The following is a 26,752-nucleotide window of genomic DNA, read 5'->3' as shown; positions in this document are numbered from 1 at the left end:
TTTTCTTCATTATTTGTCTCCAGAACCAAAATGAAAAAAACGGGTAACGATTCCTGGTTCAGTCCTGGTTTAGTCCTGGTTTAGGACCGAGACTGGGACCAGACCTTGACTGAGACCAGGACTGAGACCGGGACTGAGACCGGGACTGAGACCGGGACCAGATGAGACAAGATCAGGACTGAGACATGGACTAGATAGAGACTGAGACCAGGATTGAGACAAGGACCAGACAGCACTGAAACCAAAACTGAGACCGGGACCAAACTGGGATTGAGACAGGAACCAGACCAGGACTGAGACTGGTTTAGTCCTGTTTTAATCCTGGTTTAGTCTTGGTTTAGACCTGGTTTAGACTTGGTTCAGTCTAGTCCGCATGCAACACAAAAGTCCAGCATCGCAGTTTAAGTCACGGAAAAGGGAAACGACCGTTATCTCTTTTTTCCATTATTCATTTAAACACAAAATTGAAAACTGGAAAGAAAAAAAAAAATTGTCATCTGTTTTTTTTTTTTTTTCATTTTGGTTTTGGAGACAAATAATGAAGAAAATAGTTGTTTTTTCGTTTTCTTATTTTTGGTTTTATTTTGAAAAACAAATGAACGAATGATCCACTGTGTTTTAAAACTTCGTACACTTCCACTTCAATCATTTGGATAATTTCAGCCCTGGATTTGCTAATCTTTACTGAACTTAAGTTAACTAAAAGGCAGCTGTTAACCTGGAAACTACCACTTCACGACATCACAAGGTGGAACAGAGCATTTTGGAGATGTATTTGTATGTATATGAGATCAAAAGTTTTGAAGCCTTTGAATACCAACTTCTAAAATCCGTAAAAGATTATTCCAAGTAACAGTATAACTTCCAATACTGAGGGATTTACTCATTTGTAAATCGAGCATGTTTTATAGAAAATTAGACAAAAGTGACACATGGTAATAGAAACTGTTCATCCTAATAATATACTGCAATAATACTGCACCACTCCTATCTCACCCCGCAAGCTCAAATCGACTCTGACTCCTATGTCTTCACAAATAACAGCTTTAATCTCATCACTTACATTTATTCACACCTACTCCAAATTAGATATTCAAATTGCCATCACATCTTTACTTCTGATATTGTGAAATTCCCACAAATTAATTATTAGTCAAAATTCTGTCGCGTTTTCTAATCTCGACTCTCCTGACTTCATTTTTGATTGCAGTTTCCGAGACCATCCCAGATTCTCCGAGGGGGAAATTGTCTGCTGAAATAATCCTTAGAGTGGTATTGAATGTAGAGGAGATGAGGTGCCTCTGCCAGCACTTTGCTTTGACAGGCAATCTCCAATATTTGAATCTAAAATATGTGGAGCCAGTTTTGCCACCTTAGGCTAATATGGACATTTATGCTGCAGTGATTTCTTGTCGTAGCATAACTTATCAAAGCCCGAATGATTTTGTCCTATTTTAAAAAGGCAGCGATTGGAGATATGTGCACATGTGAATTATATTTTCCACTGGAGCACATTGTTTGAAGTGTAGTGAAGAGGAAATGCCATTACTGATGTGGACGTGACAAAGCTCTGTTTGACTGGTATTGTAGGATATGAATACCAGGTTTTTATTGGTCTTTTAATCTTAATTGGGAGATAAAGTTGCAAACTGCTGTTTACTACCTTTAGGTTCTTTTTAAAATATAAAACTATAGGAGCTCACTTTAAGGTGCACGATGGAACTTTTATACTGGAGGGTCAGCCATTTGCTTGTCTGTTTTTTTTATTATTGGGCCTGGAATTTTCCACAGTATGTCTCTTTTCAATGATAGGTGTTTTTCATTTCAGCAAAAATACCTTGAAAAATGTGTTTACTCTGACTGAGTGAGGTAGCCTCTCCACCGAGCTGATCTGCACTGCAAAAAAGGCCTATTAAAACATAAAAAAGTACTTATTTTCAGATAAAAAATGTTGTATTTTCAGTGAAATTATCTTCCACTGCAGTAAGAAATTTTCACTTACCAAGTTTTCTTAAAACAAGACAAAACACAAATCTTGTTTTAAGCAGAAAACACTAGTTTCAAGTATTCATGGCAAGATTTTTCACCTTATTTTTCACCTTGATTTAAGTAATTATTGCTTAAAATAGATACAAATGTGCTTATTTCTAGTATATAACATGTTTTATATTAGGCTATTATTTATTTACTGTTTAGATTAAATAGATACTTGTTTAAGAATACCTAGTTTTAAGAATACTTCCTTTTGAGCATTCACAGTATCGATACATTTGATCAAATACAACATGAAATGAATTACGTTTGAGACTGCGTTTACTGAAATGTCACTTTCCCAACATCTTAGAAACGGAGGCCTCAGACATCATCCGTCTCCTATTTACAACTCCAGCCTCAGATCTAAATGGGATCAGTAAATTAGCGTCACGGCGTCATGTCCTGCCTCTTCTGAAGTTTAATGCCATAGTGTGGAACATGTCTGTCAAAGCAAGAACATTCCCATGATGAAAAGCTGTAGTGGGCCAAACAGAAAGACAAAGACAAGGTATAAAAATAAGTTTAAATTTAATAAAGTCAAGAAAGATGTAATTTAACAAAGGCTCAAATTAGGTAAATCGTCAATAAAAAAGCTCCGTCCAACTGGGATAACTTAAATAAAACTGAACAGAACAAAACTATCCCAACCAGACAAAGAATAGGGGTGTTTAAATACATGAGGTCCAACTAAAACTGAACACAAGAGGGGAGAATTACACTAAATAATTAACTAAAACTACTAATTAATTAAGATAAATAAGTATAGTATAGTATTTGTTTGGCCTGGATGGTCTCTGCCAAGGGTTTTCCGTCTGGCCACACAAACGAACAAAAAAAAAAAAAGTGTAAATGATAATGTAGACTTATATTAACTAAAATGTGTGCACCCAAATTAGAATACAAGTCTAAATAAAGGGATTGAATTAAATTATGTGTGCTGTAATTAACTTAATGTAAATGAAATGAATAAATAATACTAACACTGAGGAGCTGTAGCAGAGGTATCCGCCACACAAGCACAAAAAGTTACAGGGTGGATATTTTTCACATTATTTCATTGGGTTTTTAATTTGGCTGTACTGAATGAATAATAAAATGTAATGTATAATTCCTCAGGTTTCAAAAATCTCACTGAAATGCATTATCTATCTATCTATCTATCTATCTATATGTGTTTTCTCTTACAACATGTGAACACCGCCTGAAAAATGTTCATTGTCAAACACGCACCTCCCCTCCCCGCTGGTCGCCCCGGACAACAGTCAATTATCTCACATGATTAACTTTTCATTACAACGGCAAACAAACACAGCATTTTTCTCCGAGGTGAGGGAGAGCGTGATAAGTGAAGCTCTCCTTTGCGATGGGAGCCGCCCCAACCCTGCTCCGTAGTATTTTTAGCCTTTCACAGTAGGATGCAAACGTCGCTGCTGACTGAGTGGGCCTGCAGACTGGAGTGTATTAGCATATTTATTAAATTTTTGCCTCTAATGGATGGAACATTTGCAGTAAGTGGGCAAAGTGATCGCTCTTCCCTTTTTCTGGCATAACACAGTGCATTTTAGTCCTGCATTTGTGGCTTGCGAAATTCAGTGTACCAGAGAAAATAAAGCCTGTATTTTAATGGTGTTTTGTATGTTTTTGTATTCGAACAAGGTCACTGGCAGACATAAGTGCAATGCCAAGTCAAAAAGGGCTCTAACTCGAGTGTTGGGTTGTAATTTAAAGCGGCACAAGATAATTTGCAAATCTAACTTTCCACATAGAATAGAACACAATAAAAGAAGCTAGTATGGATATTTCTATGGCAAAATGTTTAATATCTTAAGGTAAATTGAGATTTTTTCCCAATTTATCAGATTTAAATTTAGTACAAACTCATCTACATTTTTTAATCACAAACTGTGTAAAGTCCAGTGTTGTCACATTTTGCTGTACCCACTTTGGAGAGTCCAAACAAAGCTTTACACATATATACCGGTCCAAAGTTTTAGAAAACCACACTTTCCCATTTTTTATTTATTGTTGACCAAAACATATTCTAAACTTTTTATTCATGAAAGTGTCCACTTTTGGCTGAACACACTCTTTCTTTTGCATTGGTTTTTACAAAAGAAATAGAAATATTCTTGAGAAAGTTCTTACCCAAGTCTGTTGCAGAAATTCCCATAAATGTGTGGCACTTGTAGGTTGCTTGACTTTCACTCTTCTGCCCAGTTCATCCCAAACCAGCTTGATGGGGCTTAAATCTATAGACTGTGCTGGACACGTCATGTTTTCAAACTCACCATCTTGTTCTTTTTTCCTGAGGTAGTTTTGGCAGAGCTTGGACTTGTGTTTTGTTATCTTTCATCTTATTTCGACTGTTCAGTACTTCACTTTCATGTTATTCATTGGACTTGCATGACTTGAATTGAAATAAATAACTGGAAAAATTAGGGTGTTCTAAAGTTTTTGACCAGTAATGTAAATATTTTCCTTGCATATTTTGACTGGTGGTTGGGCCAAACAAAATATTGGCCTTGGAGATTTATGGCCAATAGTGATACACTAAAAAGGGCACATATTACTCTGATATGTCAGCCAGCTGATATATTGCTCTATCTCTAGTGTTGCTTATCTTCAACGTCGGCTCCTCCAATCACCTCAATCATTGGTTACATAGACAAGGTGGGTGGTCTTGCCCAAGGACACAAGGATAACCACTGAGCCACTGCCACCCTTGTCATTAAATGCATTAAATATTGTTAGCCATTGTTGTTGTTAGTTATTGTTAGAGATTTCCATAGAAACAAGCAGGTGGCCCTCCTTCAGGCCAACATAGGTTTTGTGAAGATGCAAGCCAGCTCATATATAGCTATATATGTATATATATATATATATATATATATATATATATATATATATATATATATATATATATATATATATATATATATATATATATATATATATATATATATATATATATGGGTTTAGTGTCTTGCCCAGGGACACAGCAACAGTGACAACAGACCTGGTTTAGTCCTGATTTAGTCCTGGTTTAGAACTGGTTTAGTCCATATACAGCACAAAATTTTGGTATCTTCACTGTTATCTTCTGATTGTTATTTGACAATCAGCGACAGTTATTTTGGTGAGAGTAACTTAAAAGTACTGCAATAGTAGAGTAGTCTTACATTTTAAATACAGTAATACTGTAATGTAACAAATTACTTTGAAATGTCAGTAACAAGTAATAATAATAATAATAATTTAAAAAAAAAAGGCATTAGAGTTTTGAAGTAACTTGCCCAACAGTGCACAACAACAGTCATTCATCTGTAGGAGCTGGAATTGCACCACCAACCTGTGGGTCAGTTGACAAACAATGTACTGTCACCCCTGGACAATATAAAAAGTTTTAAGTCTCTCTCTTCTTTTATGCTGAATTGAACAAAACACTGTCAATCAATAGTACAGTCATTTGCATTTGTGTTTTCTATGTACATTCCACAAAGTACTCGAACTTGTGAAGTTTGAGGTGCATTGTTTTGCCTGAGAACTTCCTTTAGGCTTGTTATCCTGGAAGCGCAGTGTCTAAGGTTGAGCACGAGCTTGGAGTGTGCATCAGATAAACAACAGCAGACACTGGCTAATCAATATTTCATGCATCTTACTTTGTTGTTCCACAGTCTGCCGAGATATTGTCACTCATGTCATTACGCTCCCTAATACGGGGAAACAATCTGGTGTCATCAAATCCTATTATCGCAGATTTTCTTCCTCAGGAGTGGCTCTGAATTAAAATTTTATTGTTTGCTGGAAGATTTTTGACACCCACGCGCACCATGTTTCTTTTTGCAATGTCTAAGTGCGTGTCAGAAAAGCTTGGCAGGGCCCCAGCTCTCGCAAATCCCTCCACAAATTGTGCTTTGAGGGATTAACAACATTTACTGTCACATTTGAGCCCTCATCTCAGCAGAAGGGATTACAATTTCACTGAAAAATGCATGTAGGTTTTCCTGTATCTCTCAATTTCCTCCTCAAATGTATGCTTTGGACATTTCCATGCCACATCATAGCTGACATACTTAAGCTGCTTTTGATAACTTTCTAAAGCCTTGTCAATAGACCATGCTCTGGGAGTGTTACACCATCTTGTACAAATATTTCTTCCACGAGTGTACCTCCAGATAACTCGAAAACCTTGGAGATTTTGTGCCCTACATTTTGCATGCTGGAATCAATCTTGTCACTCTTGCCACCCATAGGAGACCAACCACATTCAAAGCGCTGACGAATGGGTTAAGCTGCTAATATATCCCGTCATTATAGGGTGTGTGAGTGGGAACCCATGGGTGCACCTTGCGAGTCGGGTGCGCATCTTAATTTGGTCCCACATTAATTAAAGGGCTTGACTGCAAACAGAGGTAAGGGAGAAGGCAGGCCCTATAGACTCAAAGGTCCAATGCTGTCTCCAATGGGAAGACTTGGTAATGAGGCCAGATGGGGCAATCTGACTGTTAGCCTTGGATTAGTCTTCCCTGTGCCCGCGGTGATGCATGTTTGCACTGGAGGGGTACAGTGCAGAGCGTGCCATCACCATGAACCATCTGTGAGGGAGGAGGCTCGCACTATCATTTCTACTGATCCACAAATTGTGCTTTAGGACAATACAACATTAGACTCCTGCAGTATGTCAAATTAGCTATACTAACCGTTATGTGAGATAATCTGGTATTTGTTGTGGGCGCCAATTTGAGTACATTTGACCATTCAGAAATAAAGTGTAATTTTGAATTGTGAATTGAATTGTTACGGCAGCAGTCCTAATTTTTCATCTTTATAATACCTGTTGATATATTGTCACAATTATTTTTCAAGTCTGTAAATTTGTTTGCCGACTGTATTTGCGTTGTAGTTTACTTTTTTCTTATTGAATATTTGACTTAATATTTGAATTGATCGTAGCACCTTTAAATGCGAGATTTAAGCCATTTTCAAATGTTGTTACCTCCTCAAAAACATGCTTGTAGTGGTATATTGTTTCATTCAAACATGTCTGACTAATCCTAAAAAATGAATCCCCGTATCACCGTATCAGAAAAGATTTGCATCTCGACACGTCATTTCTGTGTCCACAATCAAAGCCTTCCCTATCCACACAGTAACGCAAAACCGCCTGGAACGCTAGTCACATGACTAGGCTGGCGTCACCTCACCACGTCACATGGGAGGTAAAAACATGGAAGTGGAGCACCGTGTCTGAAGTTGCAGAAGCCAATTTTGAGCCGAGGAAGATGACAAGCATGAAAACAGTCTTTTCATGGACCGACAACAAGGTTCAGTTGTTTTTGAACATTAGATTTTAAGATAAATATGGCGACTGAGAGTGTGTATGACCAATGACACGAACCCAGCGGATCAGGAAGGCGCAAGTCACAGTGACGTGGTCCAATAAGGACGGCAACTAGAGCTCCTACGTCAGCATATTACTGTTTTCAGGCATCCACACAGTGCTCGGTCAGATCCGTACTCAGATGAATTCGTGGGAGCTGGCGGCCAGATCGTTCCATCTCGGGAGCTGTTTTCCATCGCATTAGTGTGGACGAACATGACAACGAAAATGACTCAAATGCATACTAGTGTGGATGGGGCCTTAGTCTGTCTACATCTCCAAAGCTCAAAATGCTCTGTTCCAAGTTTTAGTTTTCACGTTAACAGCTGCCTTTTACCTTTTTGTTCCATGGAGATTAGAAGTTCTAGGGTTGAATTTATCCCAGTGATTAAAAAATAGTGGTGTTTTCTGTTTGGGAGAACTAAATATGCAGGATTTGTGTATTAAACATGTGTAAATGAAACAAAAAATAACTCTATGTTTTTGATGAGGAAATGACATTTTAAGATCAGAAAATAGTGTAATATGGGTCCTTTAAATCAATCTGATTCATCAATTCTGTTTCTTACATCTAACATACTCCAATTAATTCTGAAAATAGCTGCATGATTTTCATTTGTACTGTAGAATACAAAAGCCTGCTGAAACGACTGTATTCTTGCTCTGCTCCACCAGCTGTGCATCGACGTCACAATTTTCCAATCACTTACTGAAAAAGAAGAAGCCCCTCAGTACTTTCCCTCTTATTTGATAGCAGATAATCAGCTGTCTCGTACGGGTTTTAATTTTGCATTTCACCCTACCTTTTTTTGTCTCACTCCAGTAATGTGAAAACAGATGGAATTAATTTTGTGCGATTGCTGGAATCATGGTGTTGATTCATTTGATTATGGTAAATTAAGCCGTGCTATAGTGGAAATTACACAGGGCTGCTGCTGTGATATCAAGCTGAACAGCACTTGTCAGAAACTGGGAAAAATACAGATTTCTTCTCGTTGATGACATTGTTCATGGCTGTTTGATTATTTTAAATTAACCTTAGAAAATGATTGTGTCTAGTTCGAAACAATATTGTAGTTGATTTTTAACATGAGGAAACAATAAATACAATTATGTACTTTATGAAAAAAAAAGTTTGGAGTAACTTAGGCCCCATCCACACTAGCATGTATTCGAGTTGTTTTTGTTGCAGCTATAAAGATGGAACGATCTTGTGCTGCCAGCTCCCACGAATTCAGCTGAGCACGGATCTGATCTGGCACTATGTGGACGACGGAGGAGCTCTAGTTGCTGTCCTTATTGGACCACGTAACTGCGCCTTCCTGATTCACTGGGTTCGTGACATCAGTCATGTGATGTGCAGAACTGTTTAAATAAACCATAGACAAACAGGAAAGAACGTCGCTAGAGCTATTTACTACTTTCACGTTTGCCATCTTCTTTGGCTCAAAATCAGCTGCTGCAACTTCAGACACGGTGCTCCCCTTCCTGTACGTCACGTGACATCGTGACATTGTGATATCGTGACATTGTGACATCGTGACAACGTGACGCCATCCTAGTCATGTGACTAGCGTTTCAGGCAGTTTCGCGTTACAGAAGGCTTTGATTGTGGACACAGAAACGACATGTCTGGACACAGATTGTTTCTGATGCAGTGATACAGTAATTCGTTTCAGTGTAAACATAACCTTAAAATTATAACTCGTAGGTTCATTGCCTGCTTGTCTCCATGGAGATTTTTTTGCTTTTCCTGGAATGTTCCACAGTATGACATTACACTTTTCTTATTGACGCTGTCCAATTACAGGTGTTTATCATGACTTGGTGATCTAGGGCACCAGTGCACTGTGGGTAGGCATGCACCCTTTCACTATTGATACTTTGCAGTGGCTTCTGGAGGGTACATAGCAGAATCTTCAGGAGTTACCATGGTGACACAATGCACACATAAAAAAAAGAAAAGAGAGAATCACGAGCATTCATGGTCCTATTTAGGAGTTACATTTTTAACAAAAAGGTGAGAGTGTCTAAATAAAAAAAACTGTCGGCTAATGCTAGTTGGCCTGTGACTGTAATGTTATTTGACAGGCACATGTTTAACAGCACAAATCATCTTACCTGTTGTAGTTACAGCTAAATCAGTTATTTCTGATCAGATTGTGCTCAAACAAAGCTCAGATTTAAGTCTAACAAAGCCACAGACAGAGCAGTGCCTCTTATTAGGATCGATTAATCAATCAAGAGTAGTCTGTTCAAATCTAGACAGTCCAGTGTATCTCGCTGTGACAGAACGTGTATCTGATATAAACATCCAATCCCCCTGCAATTGTTTTTTGCCATTGCATCGCTTCATGACATACTAATATCTAATTCACCAATCACTGCAGCCATCTCAAATTTGTATTCTTCCCCAAAATGTGCAGACACAAAAACAGATGTGTCTCCATCTCTTTGACGGTTCATAATTTTCTGCCCAAATGCTACCACAGCCATTCCTCATTTTAAGACATGGTTAAATCAAACTAATATGAAGTTGCATCACTTTTTTTCAGTAAAATATAGACATTCAAGTCGTTTAAAAACTCCCAAACTGCTTGTGTACTTAGTGTTGGTCAATGCATATGCAATATAAAACTTCCAATGTGTACTGAATTGTATCTAGAGATTGCAACTTAATTTAATAATTTGCTGTGCTACAGAAGCAGAAGTTGTAATGGAAGTTTGATTGACTGGAATTAAATTAATAACACAGCCTATAGTGAAGCCTTCCTCGTGTGTGTGATAAGGTGTATGCTCCCTCGTCACGATTTATGCTTCTTGGATCTGGTTTGTGGATTTCGACAGCCTCTCTGATCTAGCATGGGTATTTGTTGCTTTCAGCGTGAATGACCCATTGTTTCAGTTCATTAAATGGAGAGCCAGGGTCATGCCAGGGTTGCCACGCTTCTGAGGAAATCTACAGGAAATAGCTGAAACATCTAAAGCAGGTAAACAAACTTTCCTGCCTGACTGAAAGAATTGCTAAATTTAAACAAAATACTATCTCACCAGCCACTGTCCACATATGCCTGTATCACATGTAGTATAATTGCCGAGTGCAAAACACGCGTTGCCATGTGAACTTAAGATAATATTGACTCATGTTCTGTGGTTTGGCTGTGTGGCTGGAGATATATATGAGTGCTGGATCCATGGCAGATGTACAATCCCTCCAGCATACCCACTGTTTGCCAAGAGGGAGCGCTGATCATCTGGTGTCTTTGAGCCGATATGAGGATTAGCGGTGAATATCTCTAACGCAGCGTGCAGTCATTTTGCATAGCGCTTCACGACGGGGGGAACGAGATGCTAGTTACCGCGCCACGCTAGGAATAATAATGCTGGGGGCACTCCGGGTCCACAGGCAAACGGCGCGGGTGAGTAAACAAAATTGGTCGGGGATGCGTTCTGTTTTTGACCCCCCCGTCAAACGCTAGCTTGCAGTCTGACACACTGTGGCTATTTACCATTCCGTTCACTACGTATTATCTCCGAATATTGATTTAAATGTTATGTTTGTGTGTTGAATAAATATGAAAATGGAATACATCATATAAGGTTTTGCTATTGTTTTGTGGTAGGTTTTGATTGACAGACAAGAAGCAGTGGTCCAAAAGGTGCATATGTGTGTTTATGCTGAGATATTCATATGGTAATGTGGTAGAATGAGGAAGCACTGTGACAATGTGCCCACCCAGCCAGACTAACTTCACCTGCACAGAGGCTAAAGATTATTTCAACATCCAAACGTCAGACTAATCCTGCCACTCACTTTCATTCACATTCAAAACATGTGCTAATTATATGACTTGGAAATACACAAAAATTGTATTTAAAATGTCAAGTCATGGAAAAATTATGCTTTTTTTGTACTCAACGTGAGACTTGTAAAATTTAAACCCGCATAAAATAAAAGAAAGGGTTTTTTTTGTGTGTGTGTTTTTGTTTTTTTTTGGATGTTTTGTAATTGCAAATGTCGTTATACAAGTTAAAATTCAAGCTGAAATCTGAAGCCTTCTTGTTATGTGGCAAACAATTTTGTGACATTTTTCCGCAAATCATAGAGCTGTCTTTAGAGAATGTACACAATTATAGGAAAACAGTAATTATACACTCTGACTAAATGTTATACTAGTATTCGTCTTTGATTATATTTCTTTTTTGTTCTATAACTAAATAGCAAATGTGATATTGGGGTTTAAAGGTGCACTGTACAGCTTTCCTGGTTTAGGGTCCGCTAGCTGCTTGTCTCCATGGAGATTTTAGTGCTTTCCTTGGAATGTTCTTTGGTAGAAATTAAACATATCCATCCAATAGTTTTTATTGCTCATAAATACAATAATTCCTTCTGTGAATAGGGACGAATCTCCACAGATGTGAATTGTAATGTAGCGTAGTGCTATTCTAACTAGACAAAGCAATAACATTTCCATGGGAGACAAGCAGATGACAGATCCTCCACTAGTAATGTTATGCAGTGCACCTTTAAGTACATAAGTCCATCTAGGAATTAATTACTAATATTGGGTATGTATAAAGAAAAATACACAATATTGAGCCCCATATCAGTGTGCTAGTCTGTATTGGAGATAGTAATTCAATTCCTATGAGGTGGCAATTTAACAGCAACTGTGTCTTAAACAGTCATGCTTTTGCTTGTGAAAATAAGTGTTGTTGTTGAATTAAAGTTTAATTTCTTTTAAAGTGTACTTGGTTTGTGTTGGAAAGTAAAGGTGTAAAAAAATGTGTTCTCTCCTTTTTAATCCAAATTAAAAATATTTGTCACTATTCTTCTTAGACTTTTATGTTACCTCTTTAATAAAAGCAATGGAAGACTGAAGATGTGACCTTGCTCTTAAAGGTGCACTGTGTAACTTTTCTGGTGGAGGGTCTGCCACCTGCTTGTCTACATGAAGATGTTGTTCTTTCATCTGGAATGTCCCAGTGTGGCATTAAATATATCCATCTTGCATTTACTCAGTAACATGGGTTGTTATTGAGTAAATGCCTTGCACCCTAGCACCTTGCTTACTATGAGTGGGCTTGCCTCTCCACAGATCTGACATGTAACTTGGCCCTCTGGTGTCACCTGTTGTCTCCGTAGAGATAAATAAGTGTAATGCCATACTGTGGGACATTCTAAGCATTTCTCTATGAAGAAAATCAGAAGACAGACCCTCCACCAGAAAAGTTACACAGCGCACAAGTAGTGTTGCACAATATTTTTTTTTTCAAACAGATATAATAATAATAATAATGATAAAATTAATAATAATAATAATAATAATAATGTATTTAAACACTATGTCTTTTTCAATGTTAAAAAAATAGTACTTTCTTTTATATCACCATGTGGCCATATATATGTGTAATCCTTTAGTCAGACACATAGGTTCCATAGTGGTCCATGGGCCTATACTAGTTTATGTGCTCTTGTACTTGTTCTAATACAGCTTAAGATCATTATAAAGCCATTCAGGAAAGGTTCATTTATGTCCTGTGAATTGACACTTAGCATTGCACTCTTAGCATTGATTAGTATCTGATTTTTAATACTTTTGACAACCCTAGAAGAATAGAATGGGAAAGAATAACCCAAATAATTGAAACTATGTCAGCTGATCCTCTCCTCATCTCCATTGTATTGACTGATAAAGTGAGCCTGGTTTCTCATTTCATTTACAGTGACATTTTGAATTGCTGAGAACCTCACTGACCTTTGGGACTTGTTTGGTGCTTTGGAAATAGTTTTGTCTCCAGGAGGTAAGCTGAGGTCAGGGTGGTGCAGATAAAAACAGACTTTGTGAAATTCTCTGTAGGCCGGGCGCTGGTGGGCACTTTTCAGTTTCAGAGCTCATCAGGAAGCAGTATATAGCCTCCGCTGTGGTGTTTACCGGGCTATCTCTCAGAATGTATAATGTATCATGCCATCGAAGACATTTATAGTTGTCAGCCTGCCATTTAAAAGCAACCAGCTATATTAATGCTAGCAAGACAGTAAGACAGAAAACAGTTATTTCAGCATGTTTTCAACATCACATCTGTTGTTAATGGTCCAATGTTAAAAGAAATAGAATAACTATGAAAGCACTGACTTTCACCAAGGTATTAGATAATGTAATAATGCATAGCAAACAACCACATATTTATTAGGGATGATCTGATCCAGAATTTTAAATTCCGATAATCATTTCAATACTTCTGGCTTTAAGTATCTGCTATCCGATACCAACTGATACCAAAGCAGAAACTGACAAAAAAACCAAAAATAAAATAAGACAAAACTCATCCAATTGTGTCATGTCGCTGTTATTTATCTATAGAATGACTTAGAAATAAATAAAATACAGCTGAACCAAAGCTGAAGCTAATTTTTCAGTATCAGCTCTGATATCCTATGCCAGTTTTGGATTGAACAGACATAGAAACAAAATGTTTCTGTGTCTTGAAAGCTTAGGATATCCTCTCACTAAATTCTTTCTGGACAAAAATATGTGTTATTTTCATTCTATTTGTGATACATGGGCGACCAAACTGCTACTTGCTCACAAACCTCAAGTGGGAATATCAATTAGCAAACATTAGAATGAAGATGCTTATGCGCATACACAGATATGAATTAGAAATGAAAGCTGTGCTGTTGTAATGTGTGCATAATGTATAAATAATCACATTTATTCATGATTCCACATTCACCTCAGATACGGCAGTCAGCTGGAGCCCCAAGGCCAAACACTGTCTATGATTGTGTACCATATGGGCAAACTATACTATACAATAGATATCACTGTATTTGACACATCTTCATCCTGCATATGCAAACATAGCTGATGCATATTAAAGATCTGTGCTGCCAATATCTGTTACTTCAACACACTGGTCTGGCAAAAAGAATGGTTATTTGGAGATGATATTAGCATTGAAGCTTTATTGTTTTGTTTCATGCACACATGTTTAACTGCATATTTACACTTTTAGAGTTCTCTCAAACAGAAAATGTTCTGTTCCACCTTGTGATGTCATGTGGTGATACAGAAAGTGCTCCATTGTGTTTTTAAACTCCATACACTTTCACTAGAATCATTTGAATGATTTCAGCCCTGGAATTTCCAATCTCTACAGAGCGAAAGGTAAAAGGAGCTGTTAACTTGAAAACCACTACATGACTGACAAGGTGGAACAGAATGTTTTGAGCTTTTAAGATGTAGACGAACTAATAATAAAGGATTACTCATGTGTGAATGAAACAAAACACAACTCCAGGTATGGTTTTGAGAAGGTAACAGCATTGCAACATGGCTTAAAGAGCACAAGAATCCATTCTGTATAATGTAGGACCTTCAAATAATGCCGAAATGTACAGTAAAGTCTATTTTTTTGGTTGGTGGGTATTCTGGCTTTCTACAGTCCCTGACAAAAGTCCTGTCGCTTATCCATTTTGTAGAAACAAAAGCTTATAACCTGACTTTAAATTAATCGATTGGTTTTAGAAATGTCTCATATGAAAGCTAAAACCCTCCCAAATTATGCTCAATATACTAAAATAAATTTGCTTCACTGAAGAAAGATTGATCATTTAATGAACACAGAAAGGTCAGATTTTGGCAAGACAAAAGTTTTGTCGCCTACAGAAAACTGAACAAATAATTTACTTCAAATACAAAAATATGTTGCATAACGTCAGTGAATTAAGTAGTGGTGCTGTGAGATCCATATTTAATATCTTGTATGACTTCCATGAGCTTGAAGGACGCATCCATGCGGTTCGACAATGATTCATACAATTTGTTGATGAAGTCATCAGGAATAGCAAAGAAAGCGTCTTACATGCCTCCCAGAGTTCATCAAGATTCTTTGGTTTTGCCTTCCATGCTTCCTCTTTCATTCTACCCCAGACATGCTCAATGATGTTCATGTCTGGTGACTGGACTGGCCAGTCCTGGAGCACCTTGATCTTCTTCGCCTTGAGAAACTCTTGATGTAGAGATAGAAGTATGCGATGGAGCACCATCCTGCTGCAAAATTTGACCCCTTTTATGGTTGGGAATGTAAGAGGAGCTAATACTTCTTGATATTTTAGGTTATTGATATTGCCTTCCACCCTGCAAATGTCTCGCACACTCCCATACTGGATGGAACCCCAGACCATGATTTTTCCGCCACCAAACTTAACTGTTTTCTGGGTGAATCTTGGATCCATGTGGGCTCCAGTAGGTCTCCTGCAATATTTGCGGCGGCTGTGAGGTAATTTAACTGAGGATTCATCTGAGAAATCCACCTTCTGCCATTTTTCCAGTGTCCATCCTTTTAGCAGGCTGTGGGCCTTGGCAAATGCCACACGGCTTTTTTAATTGCCTTTTGTTTAGTGCTGGTTTCTGTGCACTGATTCGACCATGGAGGCCATTTCGAGACAGAATTCTACAAACTGTTGTGGTTGACACAGGGACTTGAGGTGACCAGGCCTGGTGGAGCTCTGCTGCAGTGGAAAAGGGGCTGGCCTTGGATTTTCGAATCAACAAACGGTCCTCCTGAGCAGTTGTCTTGCGGGGTCTGCCGGACCTGGGCTTGTCAAAAACATCTCCAGTCATTTCAGATCTTTTTCTTATTCTTTGTACTTGACGCTGAGACACATTGAAGGTGTCAGCCACCTCAGCAGTGGATCTGGTCTTCAGCCTCTTGATAATTAACGCTTTGGTCTCAGGGTGGATCTTAGGCATGTTGTCAGAGGTCAAGTTGCAGTTGATGTGAAGGTCTGGTGAGCTGGGGTTCTTTTTATACACACCCACTAATTGATTGATCAGTAACTGATCACAGGTGAGGCTGTAATCTAGGATTGGGTGCATCATATGACAAGACGACAAGACTTTTGTCTTTCCAAAATCTGACCTTTCTGTGTTCATTAAATGATCAATCTTTCTTCAGTGAAGCAAATTTATTTTAGTATATTGAGCATAATTTGGGAGGGTTTTAGCTTTCATATGAGACATTTCTAAAACCAATCGATTAATTTAAAGTCAGGTTATAAGCTTTTGTTCTACAAAATGGATAAGCAACAAGACTTTTGTCAGGGACTGTACCACCCACTAACATACATATTTTGTTCATGACTTTATACATAGAATTCAGGTTATATACTTTATTGAAATTTGTCCTTTTGCATTTGACCCGTCAGTTGGATAATCTCTACTTCAAAGAAACTTAAAAGATCTACCTACAATCCCCCGCTTCTCCAGCCTTATACCTGCTGTTGACCTGAGAGCACTGAATCATAAACCTGCCTCCCCCTGGTAATTGAAGACCAAAGGCTATTGGCCGTTTATCATTTTAATAAATCTTTGTTTGCTCGATCTTCTTCACCTTTAGTCCTGCCCCAAAATGAGGCATCCTGTCATTCAAACTTTAGCAAGAAACTTTGGGAGACTTGGCATGTGGTTCATGGATTTTGGTCGATCTGGACCTTTCGACTACCAAGGACAAATATCATGGTAAAAAAGTAAAAAAAGTAATTGCACTTTTTTATCAGTTGTGTGAATGGGTATATCTATATGGCCAGAAACAAATCCGATAACTAATGTAATCAGATATCTCGATAATTAGATCTGATTATAGGTGTGTTTGTCAAGAGAAATCTGATCATCAAAAACAATTGGTGACTTCTAACAAAGGATTTTTCGAGTAACTGTTGGAAGGCAACATACAATTATTTTTAAAACAACTCCTTCAACATTTTCTCTTTAATTGTTGTCTTTGCCACATTAGTTTGTCTTTTTCGTATCATTTTCCTTGCCAAAACTTGCACCGGTCTGAACAATCGCAAAAGAAATCAGATTACTTATATCAGATCTAACAGTTTACAAGGCATTTCAATAGTCTGATAACTCCAAATCAGATAATGGTCAGATTTTTGGTGTATATGCAGTTATGGGAAGAATACTTTGAAAATGTGTTTAGTTACAGAATACAGAATACCTGAATTAAAATGTATTTTGTAACATATACATGGTCCTATTAGAGTACTGTCTTCTGAATACTTAGAATACTTTCACGTAGAGTTGCACATAAATTATAGAGTAAAGCATAGCAATGTAGGATTTAAAACAGTTTTATATTTGTTTCATTGTCTGTTATGCATTTCCTATCACCGGAGAAGGAAAACTCAAACATCCACTCACCACATGAATGATGTTTCATATTTTTTCTCATTAGTTATGTGCAGTTTAAAGCCTGAATTGTGTGTTCGAGTACCACAATGTATTCTGTTGATTTTAGGACAGTAACTGTATTCTGAATACTGTACAATTAAAGAGTTCTGTACTTAAAAACAGGTACTCAAAACTTGTATTCTCAGTATATGTTCAGTTAATTCCCCGCACTGTGTATATTTATACTACTGATGACTCTGATAGGCCTTTGCATCATATCATTTTTTTACATGTGGACCAGTGAGACATGAGCAAGACACTACTGTATATAAGTTATTTCCTGAGTGTCTGTCAGTGTAGCGAACAAACTTACTTTTGGGTTTTGGACAATGAGCGTAGCATTTCAATATGACTCTCTGTGCTACCCATACATCACTGCAAACAGATGGTCGCTAGACAAAGTCCTGGCAAAAATCCCAGAGAACTTTGAATTATAATGAAATAGTTCCATCAGTAGTTGTTGAATGTCATATTTTTCTTCACAACATTATTTCATTGCGAATACTGATTATCACTGACAGTTTCTACGATGCTCAATTTATATTTCAGAGACCCCTCCAAACTCCATCATGTATGCCATTTCATTTAGACACAGATATTGCATTGATGGATTAAACTTTCAACTTTATAAATCAAGAGACTGACAATGTTGTATTCTCATCATCCTTAGTTAGTAATGATTTTAAGCGGCAGCACAAGCAACCATAAAACTCGCATTTCTGTCTCGAATCAATTCAAATTAAAGTACTAGCAAAGTTGTATCATCGCAGCTAAGTCTTTGATATACGAGTGTTAGTTTCAACCATTCATTTTGTATTTTTTAGCACTATAATTGTTCAGTCTTTGTTCCTTTTACTAAAGTTTTATCAGCGACTAAAAATACTGGTGAAATGGGTATTCTTACTCTTCCTGGGAGCGACAGTCAATCAGCGTGTCAAGAGTAACAGGAGCGCATAGTCTGCTATTACTACAGAGCGGCTCTCGTCGGCACAGTGCATGTATAATTTAGATCGTCACCAAGTTATGGGGGAGTTGACTGGGGGTGTGGTGACGGGTTATAAAAGGGACTATGTCTGTACTGAGTGTTTCATGCTTTTTATGTGTTTAAATCAAGGCATGTTTATTTCACATATGATGTAAGTGTGGCTTAATCATGTCCTATTCAATATAACATTTACACAATTAGAATGTATAGTTATTTCCACTCATGTTTTGTCAAATGTAAAACCACATAATTTGGTGGCTAGTTTCGTTGAAAATTACAGACAAGGTACCTCAGATGTCTTAAGGGCTCGTTGCTGGTTTGAGTGCTTGTCTTCATTTGAGTTTGTTCCATAAAATAGGATTAATATGTTGCCAAAGCATGGTAAAGTCCCTTTTTCTACAGTCGTCATCATGGTAAATGTTAGCCAGGCTGGCGCCACCTACTGCCTACGCTCAATTTCATTTCTCTCCAGCAACTAGGTCAGGAATCAAAATACACTAGATGGTTCGCAAAAACCCCAGAAGTGCAAGTTCAGGTACCAGCCAATCAGCGAAGAGCCATATATTCAGTGTTGGCAAAGATTCCCCAGATTAAGGATTTAAAGCCGGAACAAAGAGAATGTTTGGTGACGTTACTGCCCTTCTTCCAACGGGATTTGGGAAAAGATTAATATACCAGTTAGCCCCGTTAGCGGCACATTACATATGTCATGACCAAATAGCAGCGATTGATTAAATGATGAAAAGTACCCACCTACCATCGAGTGAACAAATTCTAACACTGCGAGGTCAGACAGTTTCTACAAAGTGAAACCGGCTGATAAATCCGGCTGGGTAAATGCAGAGAGGTGGAAATACTTGAGCTATAAGTCATGCCAGACTGATATGTGTAGCTCTTTGAATCTAAATCTGAGTTCAACACAAAGCACCAAGGAGAACGTGGAGCATCATGACTCTGTTTGGTCCACACGGACTTCAGTGGTGCTCTGTGATTGGTTGTCCACAACTTGGTTGACCTCCCCCTCCCATGCCAAGATGGATTCTGAGCTCACAAATATCACAAGAATCCATATAGCTGTGCACGATTAAGTTAAAGGTGCATTGTGTAACTTTTCTGGGGAGAAGGTTTGTCCAACATCTGCTTGTATCCATGGAGATGCTTTGTCCAGATTGCTCCATGGTTTGGCATTGAATTTGTACATGAACACAAGCAGGTGTCGCCACACAGGGCCAAGTTACAGGTCAGATCTTTGGAGAGACGACCCTGCTCATAGAAATAATGCATTTTTGTCAAGGTATTTTGGGCATTGCAATAAATAAATGCCATACTGTGCAGAATTCCAGGCAAAGTAATAACACCATGAAGACAGGCAGATGACCGACCATCCACCTGAAAAGTTACACATGCACTTATTTTTCTTGGGTGTATTTTTTCTAGAAATCTGGGAAGTATGATTGCAATGTCTTTTCGGTAGCAATAGTCTCAGTGCGGACAAAGGAATGCAGTGTACTTTTATTGGTATTTTTCACTATTTAATCCCCTGCACTTTCTGTTAATTTGCCTTTCCATTGAAAAGTCCAGCGGTCAGCTGAAATGTCCCTCCCTGCTCTCACTGATAAGGAAGTCTATGAAAAGAGCGCAATGAGAGAGGACCCGAATGCAATTTCCCCAAAAATCAAAACCTCTTCTCCTAGTTCACCTCTTCTTTCCTCCATGACCTTTCTCATGTATACATTCAGAGAAAAGTTTAGACATACTTTCTTAGTCAGTGTTGTTTTTCTTTACTTTTTACATTTTAGATCCATATGGATGATGTCAAATGTACAAAACAAGTTGTAGCAAAGACAACAAAGTGACATCCTTCCACTTTTTTTTTTTTTTTCAGATTCAAATTCCTCAAAGCAGCCACCCTTTGCCTTCTTGACAGCACCACAAACCCTTCTCTCAGTGTTAGTGATCTTTATGATGAAGTCACCTGAAATGGTTTTGGGGTACTGGGGTGTGCCATGTCAGGGTCAATGAATGTTAATCAAAAGCAAAATCAGAAACAAGTTTTGAATTATTTTGGGTTTGCTTTTATTTACTACATTCCATATGCATTTTTCTGTAGTTTTGATACCTATAATGAGAATCTACAATATAAATAGTCATGAAAATAAAGAAGGCCTATCATGTTCATTTCTGTATCGACTTATCATTCAGTATATGAAAGCTGGAACAGTATATTTTTGGGGTCAGTATTTATTGTATGTACATTTTCTTGCACTACTGGGACATTTGTGGTTATTTTCTGGCTATATTATAAGATCTGAGATGTAGACTCATTACAAGGTCTCATTAAAGATTTTACAATATTGTAGATTTAGAATAGTTTTTGTGGCATAAATCTGCTTTAGAGTTACTGCGTCAGTGGTATGAATTAGTGTCAGTATTATCGTCCATCCTCTACATTTTCTTCAGCAACATATCGTGCTTCAAAATTTGTTATCGTGACATTCCTGTTCCTTAAACTCTTTCTCCAGCTTTCCTCTCCTCCATGACCTTCTACCATATATACCCCCTGTCTTTGTGCAGAGCTGCTGTCGGCGTGCCATGAGCTCCGCTGCAGATACGGCTGCATCATGACCAGGAACGGCACCTTCTGCTTCTGTGCCGACGGCTTCGAGGTCGGGGACGATGGCACGAGCTGTCAAGGTGGGTTTACTTACGCTACTAAACGGGCTAGAAAGTTCTGTTTGTGTACAGCTTGTCTTCTCTTCTCCTTTATATTCTCTTTCTTCTCCTTTTTTATCTAATCTTTCCCGCACTCTTTTTCCTCTTGTCAGCTCAGAGTTTCAGACTAGGAAAATAGACACTTTAAATAAACTGCACAAATCCACATACATAGACAATTAAGAAATGATAGATGTACATGTGTTTAATGCCAGGGTTCAGATGACATCATTACATTAGGCCTGTATAATTAAAATGGGGCAGGTAAAATTACAATGGCAAATGTGAAGATTTAGTGGTATGTAAAATGTGTGATAATGTATCAGGGACAGTATTAGTAGTAAAGGGGCCGATATGGATTTCTGAGCTGATACCGATATCTGTCATTTTGCCTGCTGCTGTGGCCTATAACCGATATTTTGCTTTTAAAATTCATACCGAGATTCACAAAGTTAAAGTAACAATTACAACAATGGGGCAATGAGAAAAAATATCAGGACTGAATATCAATATTAGCTGGTACAGATATCAAAGAATGTGTATCGATACACTCCGATGCCGATACTGTAACCTATATATCATGCATCCTTAAAGATTTGCATATTTTACTTTTGGATCTTTCCGATGATTGCTGTTTAGAGATCCTATAAGACAGGAGTGGGCAATTATTTTTTTCCATGGGGCCACATGAAAAACAGAAAATATTGTGGAAGGTAAGGCCAAAATGCTAAACTCAATTCTGCGTAATATTAATTGTATTTCTTTATAAAAAGGAGTAAATAGCATTGTTTGGACAAGATGATGGTAAGAGTTTATGCCATTACTAAGTGAAAAAGTGAGGTTGCCTTACAAAAAATGTAATAAAAAAAAACAAACAAAAAAAACACCTAAAATAAAAGCAATGCAGCTTTAGTCCATGCATGAAGTAAAATTTGAAAATATGTTTATTTTGTAATTCCAAATTAGCTTAAAAGGGCTGGTCAGAGTCAACCAAAGGGCTGTATGTGGCTGTAGCTGGACAATGCCCAGGTCTGTCCTAATTCAATATTGTCACTTGCTGGTTTATGGTATTTTTTATCAGGAAGTTATTAATTTCGATCTTAATTCTGACTAGCAGGAAACATTTATCTATACTATATAATTATGTAATAAAACCTTTTGCCATTTTTATTTAATGTAAACAAAGTATAATTCAGCTGTGACTATACAGTCTTGTAAAAATGAGTGTATTGACTGGCACATCCTTCTACTTTTCTCCCTGAACACCCTTTATGGTGCTCCGTGGGCCACACTTCCTTCATATGGATAAGCAGGAAGCTCAGTGCATTCAACCATCTGTCTGCAGCAGGGCTTCATATAAGACACACATATATGCTCTGGCACATCATGTATGCTCTGTGCTGTTCATAATTCAACAGTCTCAATCTCCCATTTAAGTCTGTGCTTCAATATTTAAAATGGCAAAGTTTAACCAGTGGCCCAGTTTCACACGAATGTAAATAGCCAACCAAAAAGTGTTCCAAGTAAAGGTAATTATTTCCTTTCAATTCACTTCCCTTTGCTTGTTATCCATGGCTTTCAGAGTGATGAAAATTAGGACTGTTGCCATAGCAATTGACACTTTAAAACAGGGGTCACCAAACTTTTTTCTCTGGAGGCCACATTATCAGCCCTGACTGTGATGGGGGGCCCGGGGTTGGGTAGGCCAATGAAGGAATACATGCTGTTGAGCAACCAGTCAGCCTTTCATCCGCTGAATCCTATTTTCTCTCGTTTGCCCTCGCAAGCTAGTATACTCTTTATGGCGGGTTTCATAGTGACGATGCAGATTATATTCTTTGAAACTGCCACACTTTCTTTACATATCAAACAAACTGCACGGCCCTTATACTGAACAAAAAAATAATCGGTAGTGCACTGTTCTTTGAAAACTCAGCACTCTCTGTTAACTTTTCGTACTTTAACACTCGCCATTTTGCTGTCCTTAAATGCACTACAGTAGTCTGTGTGTGCATTGACTGTCACTGTTTGATCTCGAACTAGTCAGGTGATGAAAATTCAGCAGTAAATGTAAATATTTCATCTCATTATTTAAATATAAATACTTCAAATAAATATATATTTTTAATTGAAAAAAATCAACAAAGTACAGGACCCAGACATGTTACTATTTGCCAAAAAGTAATAAAAAAAAAAAAAAAAAAAACATGACAACTTTTGAGGACTGCCTCATAGGGCCTTAGTTTGATGACCCCTGCTTTAAAAGATGCTATATTTCGCAAAATCAACTCCTGTGAGCTTTAAGAATGTTGTTACCTCTTCAAAAACAGACCTGGAGTTGTGTTTTGTTTTATTCACACATATCTGAGTAATCTTTTATTATTAGTCTGTCTACATCTCCAAAGATCAAAATTGACAATTCCAAATGATTCTAGTGAAAGTATATGGAGCACTTACTGTATTACCACATGACATCACAAGGTGGAACAGTCTAAATATGCAGGGTTTGTGTGTTAAACATGTCTGAATGAAACATAACACAACGATATTATAACATAGATCAGAAAATAGGATGATGTGGGCCCTTTAAAACTATATATAATATCTTTTGAATGAACAAAAGTTGTAAAAATGTTACATATAGCTGAAACCCATAAACTGAATGCTTGGTCATTATGCAATATACAATGCACAAACAGAAGAGAAGAAAAACATACTATAATACATATGTTTTCCCTTGAATATTTTTGCATACGCTTTTCTTTTTATTTGTGAAAAAATGGATGTTGAATCTGTATGCATATATTTCTGCAGTACTATCAGTCTAATATTAGTCAAAACAAGTATTCTACCAGTGCATCCTTCAGTTTTGTAAACCTTCAAACTCAATACCAACTGAGCCGCAATAACAGCCTAATCTTATGCAAACCCAATGAGCATAATGTAGGCCTCTATCACAGCAGCATTAGATGGGCCATTGACTAAAGGCTGCGCATTGGGATTGAGGGAACATGAGCTTTGAGGCTGAAATATGGCAGTTTTTTAGCCCCAGATATTTCCACTAACAACATAAAACTGCATAAATGCGCCTTTTGACTAGCTGTAACAGAGTACTATGTGAGTTTGATCCGTGCATGAGAGAAGGCAGCGCTCTCTTTGCTTATAAAAGTAATTATGCCTGAGGTGGCAGAGTAAGACCACATTAAATATACTTTATGTATTTGGGTCATGTTTGAACACACCTAATTCATTACAAATGACTTTCTTTTCTGTTTTTTTTCCCCCTCTCTCCATAAGATCATGATGAATGTGCGATGTACGGCGCGTGTAGCCAGACCTGTTCTAACACCTACGGGTCATACCGATGCAGCTGCGCCGAAGGATACGCGCTACAGCCTGACGGGAGATCATGCAGAGCCAAGCAAGGTGAGCACAAAACCCGCCTCGCCAAACAACTTCATCTGCATACGCTGGATCTTCACCGCTAATAATAAACAGCTCTGTTCAACTACGCTACCACTGCACGGATCATTTGCACAATCTATCAAGTAAGATTAATGTAAATGACAGGGAAACACGGGTATACGCGTTCACACACGTAGCATGTATAAAGAGTAGGTTGTGTGTTTTTCAGAATTGTTTCATGTATTATTCTCATGAAGTAATGTGGTTTAGTTTGCGACCCTTATTTACGCTAGTGATGCAAAAATTTTACCTGATGCAACTAGATGTGTTGTCATAACTTTCATTAGCTGAACCACTCACAGAAATGCAGATTGTCAGTGTCAGTCTTCTATATTAGATAATAATAGTAGTATGCAGTATGTAGTAATAGTAATAGTAGTATGTCGTGTATTGTATTATCTTATTAATAAGGTTCAGTCAGTGAAATTAGATTAGATTTAGGGGACATCTTTTTTTCAATGTTTTGAATAGATTATACTCTTCTTTAGACTCTTAGTCTCAACCCCCCCCCCCCAAAAAAAAAAAACAAAAAACAAAAAAAACATTTTATTCTGTTAACTGGACAAACAAAAAGATACTAAATCATGGCCTCAAATTACTATTTAGTTCCCACAAAATGTAATTCGTTCCCACGTTTTAGCTAAATCCTTCCCACGTTTTGGCTAATTCGTTCCCTCGTGTTTTCCCTAAATCGGTCCCACGTTTTAAAAATTAAATACACTAGAAGCAAATAAGAACTTGGGAGTATTAGAATTCTCTCATAACTTATTTTTGGTTTTATATTGAAAAACGAAAAAACGAATGATACACGGATTCTGGACCAAGACTGAACCAGGACTGAACCTATGCCGTGTCATTAGCGGATTATAAATATATACACGCCACAACTGCAGAACCGATTGCCAGAACTGAACCAGGACTGAACCTACGGTGTGTCATTAGCGAATTTGGCTAATGTGTGGAGCGTATTAGCTAAAGCGTGGGAACGATTTAGATAAAGCGCGGGAACAAATTACATATTGTGGGAACAAAAGGCCATGAGTTAGTATCTATTTTCATGGACGTCATCAGGCAGGCTCCCTATTCTTCGGTTCTGAAAAGGTTCTGTAAGTCACTACCTTAACATCTGGAGATTTTTATTTTTTTATACATTTTACATTTTTGCACTAACTGTATGTAAATTGTAAACTACATGTAAAACAGTGCTCAAAGTAACATTCATATAGTTTTGCTTGTCAAATAAACTACTACTCCAAACTGCTACTATTCCAGTTATCTGAAAAGTAATGTTTAAAAGTTTTTGGACACAAACCAAATAATAACAAAGTAATAATGCTAACATAATCATGACTTACTTTACATTATATAGCTCCATTGAAGAAACCGCTCTGCTCATACGCACCGTACACACAGCCTACATTCTATAGACTAAGATTAATGCTTGCATATAGTGACCACATCTATCACCACTTGGGTGCAGGTAGACATGGTCAGACCGCATAATGATAAAATTAATGAGCGTGAGATTTTAAGTGGGAGCATTTTGTTTCGCGGACAATAGCCAGCGTCACTCTTGATTTATGCTAATGCCTGATTCTTGTAACAAATCTGTTCCACTGCGCGAAATAGCCTACTTACAAAAAGCGGTCATTACGTTCAGGTGGTCCCGCAATTACAAGTAAACAAGCTTAAAGGTGCACTGCCTAACTTTTCCGGTGGAGGGTCCGCTACCTGCTTGTCTTTATGGATATGCTATTGCTTTGTCGGGAATGTTTTACAGTATGGCTTCAAAACTTTTTTTTTTAATCATCATGGAGACCAAACCAGGCCAAGTTACATGTGTTGTGGATACTTCTGCCATCACTCCACCAGTGTTAGTATTATCTCATTTCATTTACATTAAGTTAATTACAGTACACATAATTTAATTCC

General features: G+C 37.7%; 1 protein-coding gene across 1 annotated transcript in view; it reads left to right on the top strand.

Annotated features, from left to right (window-relative positions):
* The window catches only part of lrp1bb (low density lipoprotein receptor-related protein 1Bb), a 378,766-nt gene that overhangs the window by 67,490 nt on the left and 284,524 nt on the right, over positions 1-26,752 (top strand). The window contains exons 3-4 of the mRNA XM_055149901.1: positions 21,218-21,337; positions 24,653-24,781. Of these exons, the coding sequence (XP_055005876.1) occupies positions 21,218-21,337; positions 24,653-24,781 (249 nt within the window). The remainder of the gene's footprint in view (positions 1-21,217; positions 21,338-24,652; positions 24,782-26,752) is intronic.

The sequence above is a fragment of the Boleophthalmus pectinirostris genome, unplaced genomic scaffold (assembly GCF_026225935.1).
Source record: "Boleophthalmus pectinirostris isolate CB_2022bp ecotype Guang Dong unplaced genomic scaffold, ASM2622593v1 HiC_scaffold_1, whole genome shotgun sequence".
Lineage (NCBI taxonomy): Eukaryota > Metazoa > Chordata > Actinopteri > Gobiiformes > Gobiidae > Boleophthalmus > Boleophthalmus pectinirostris.
This window is presented reverse-complemented; position numbering and strand designations above follow the sequence as displayed.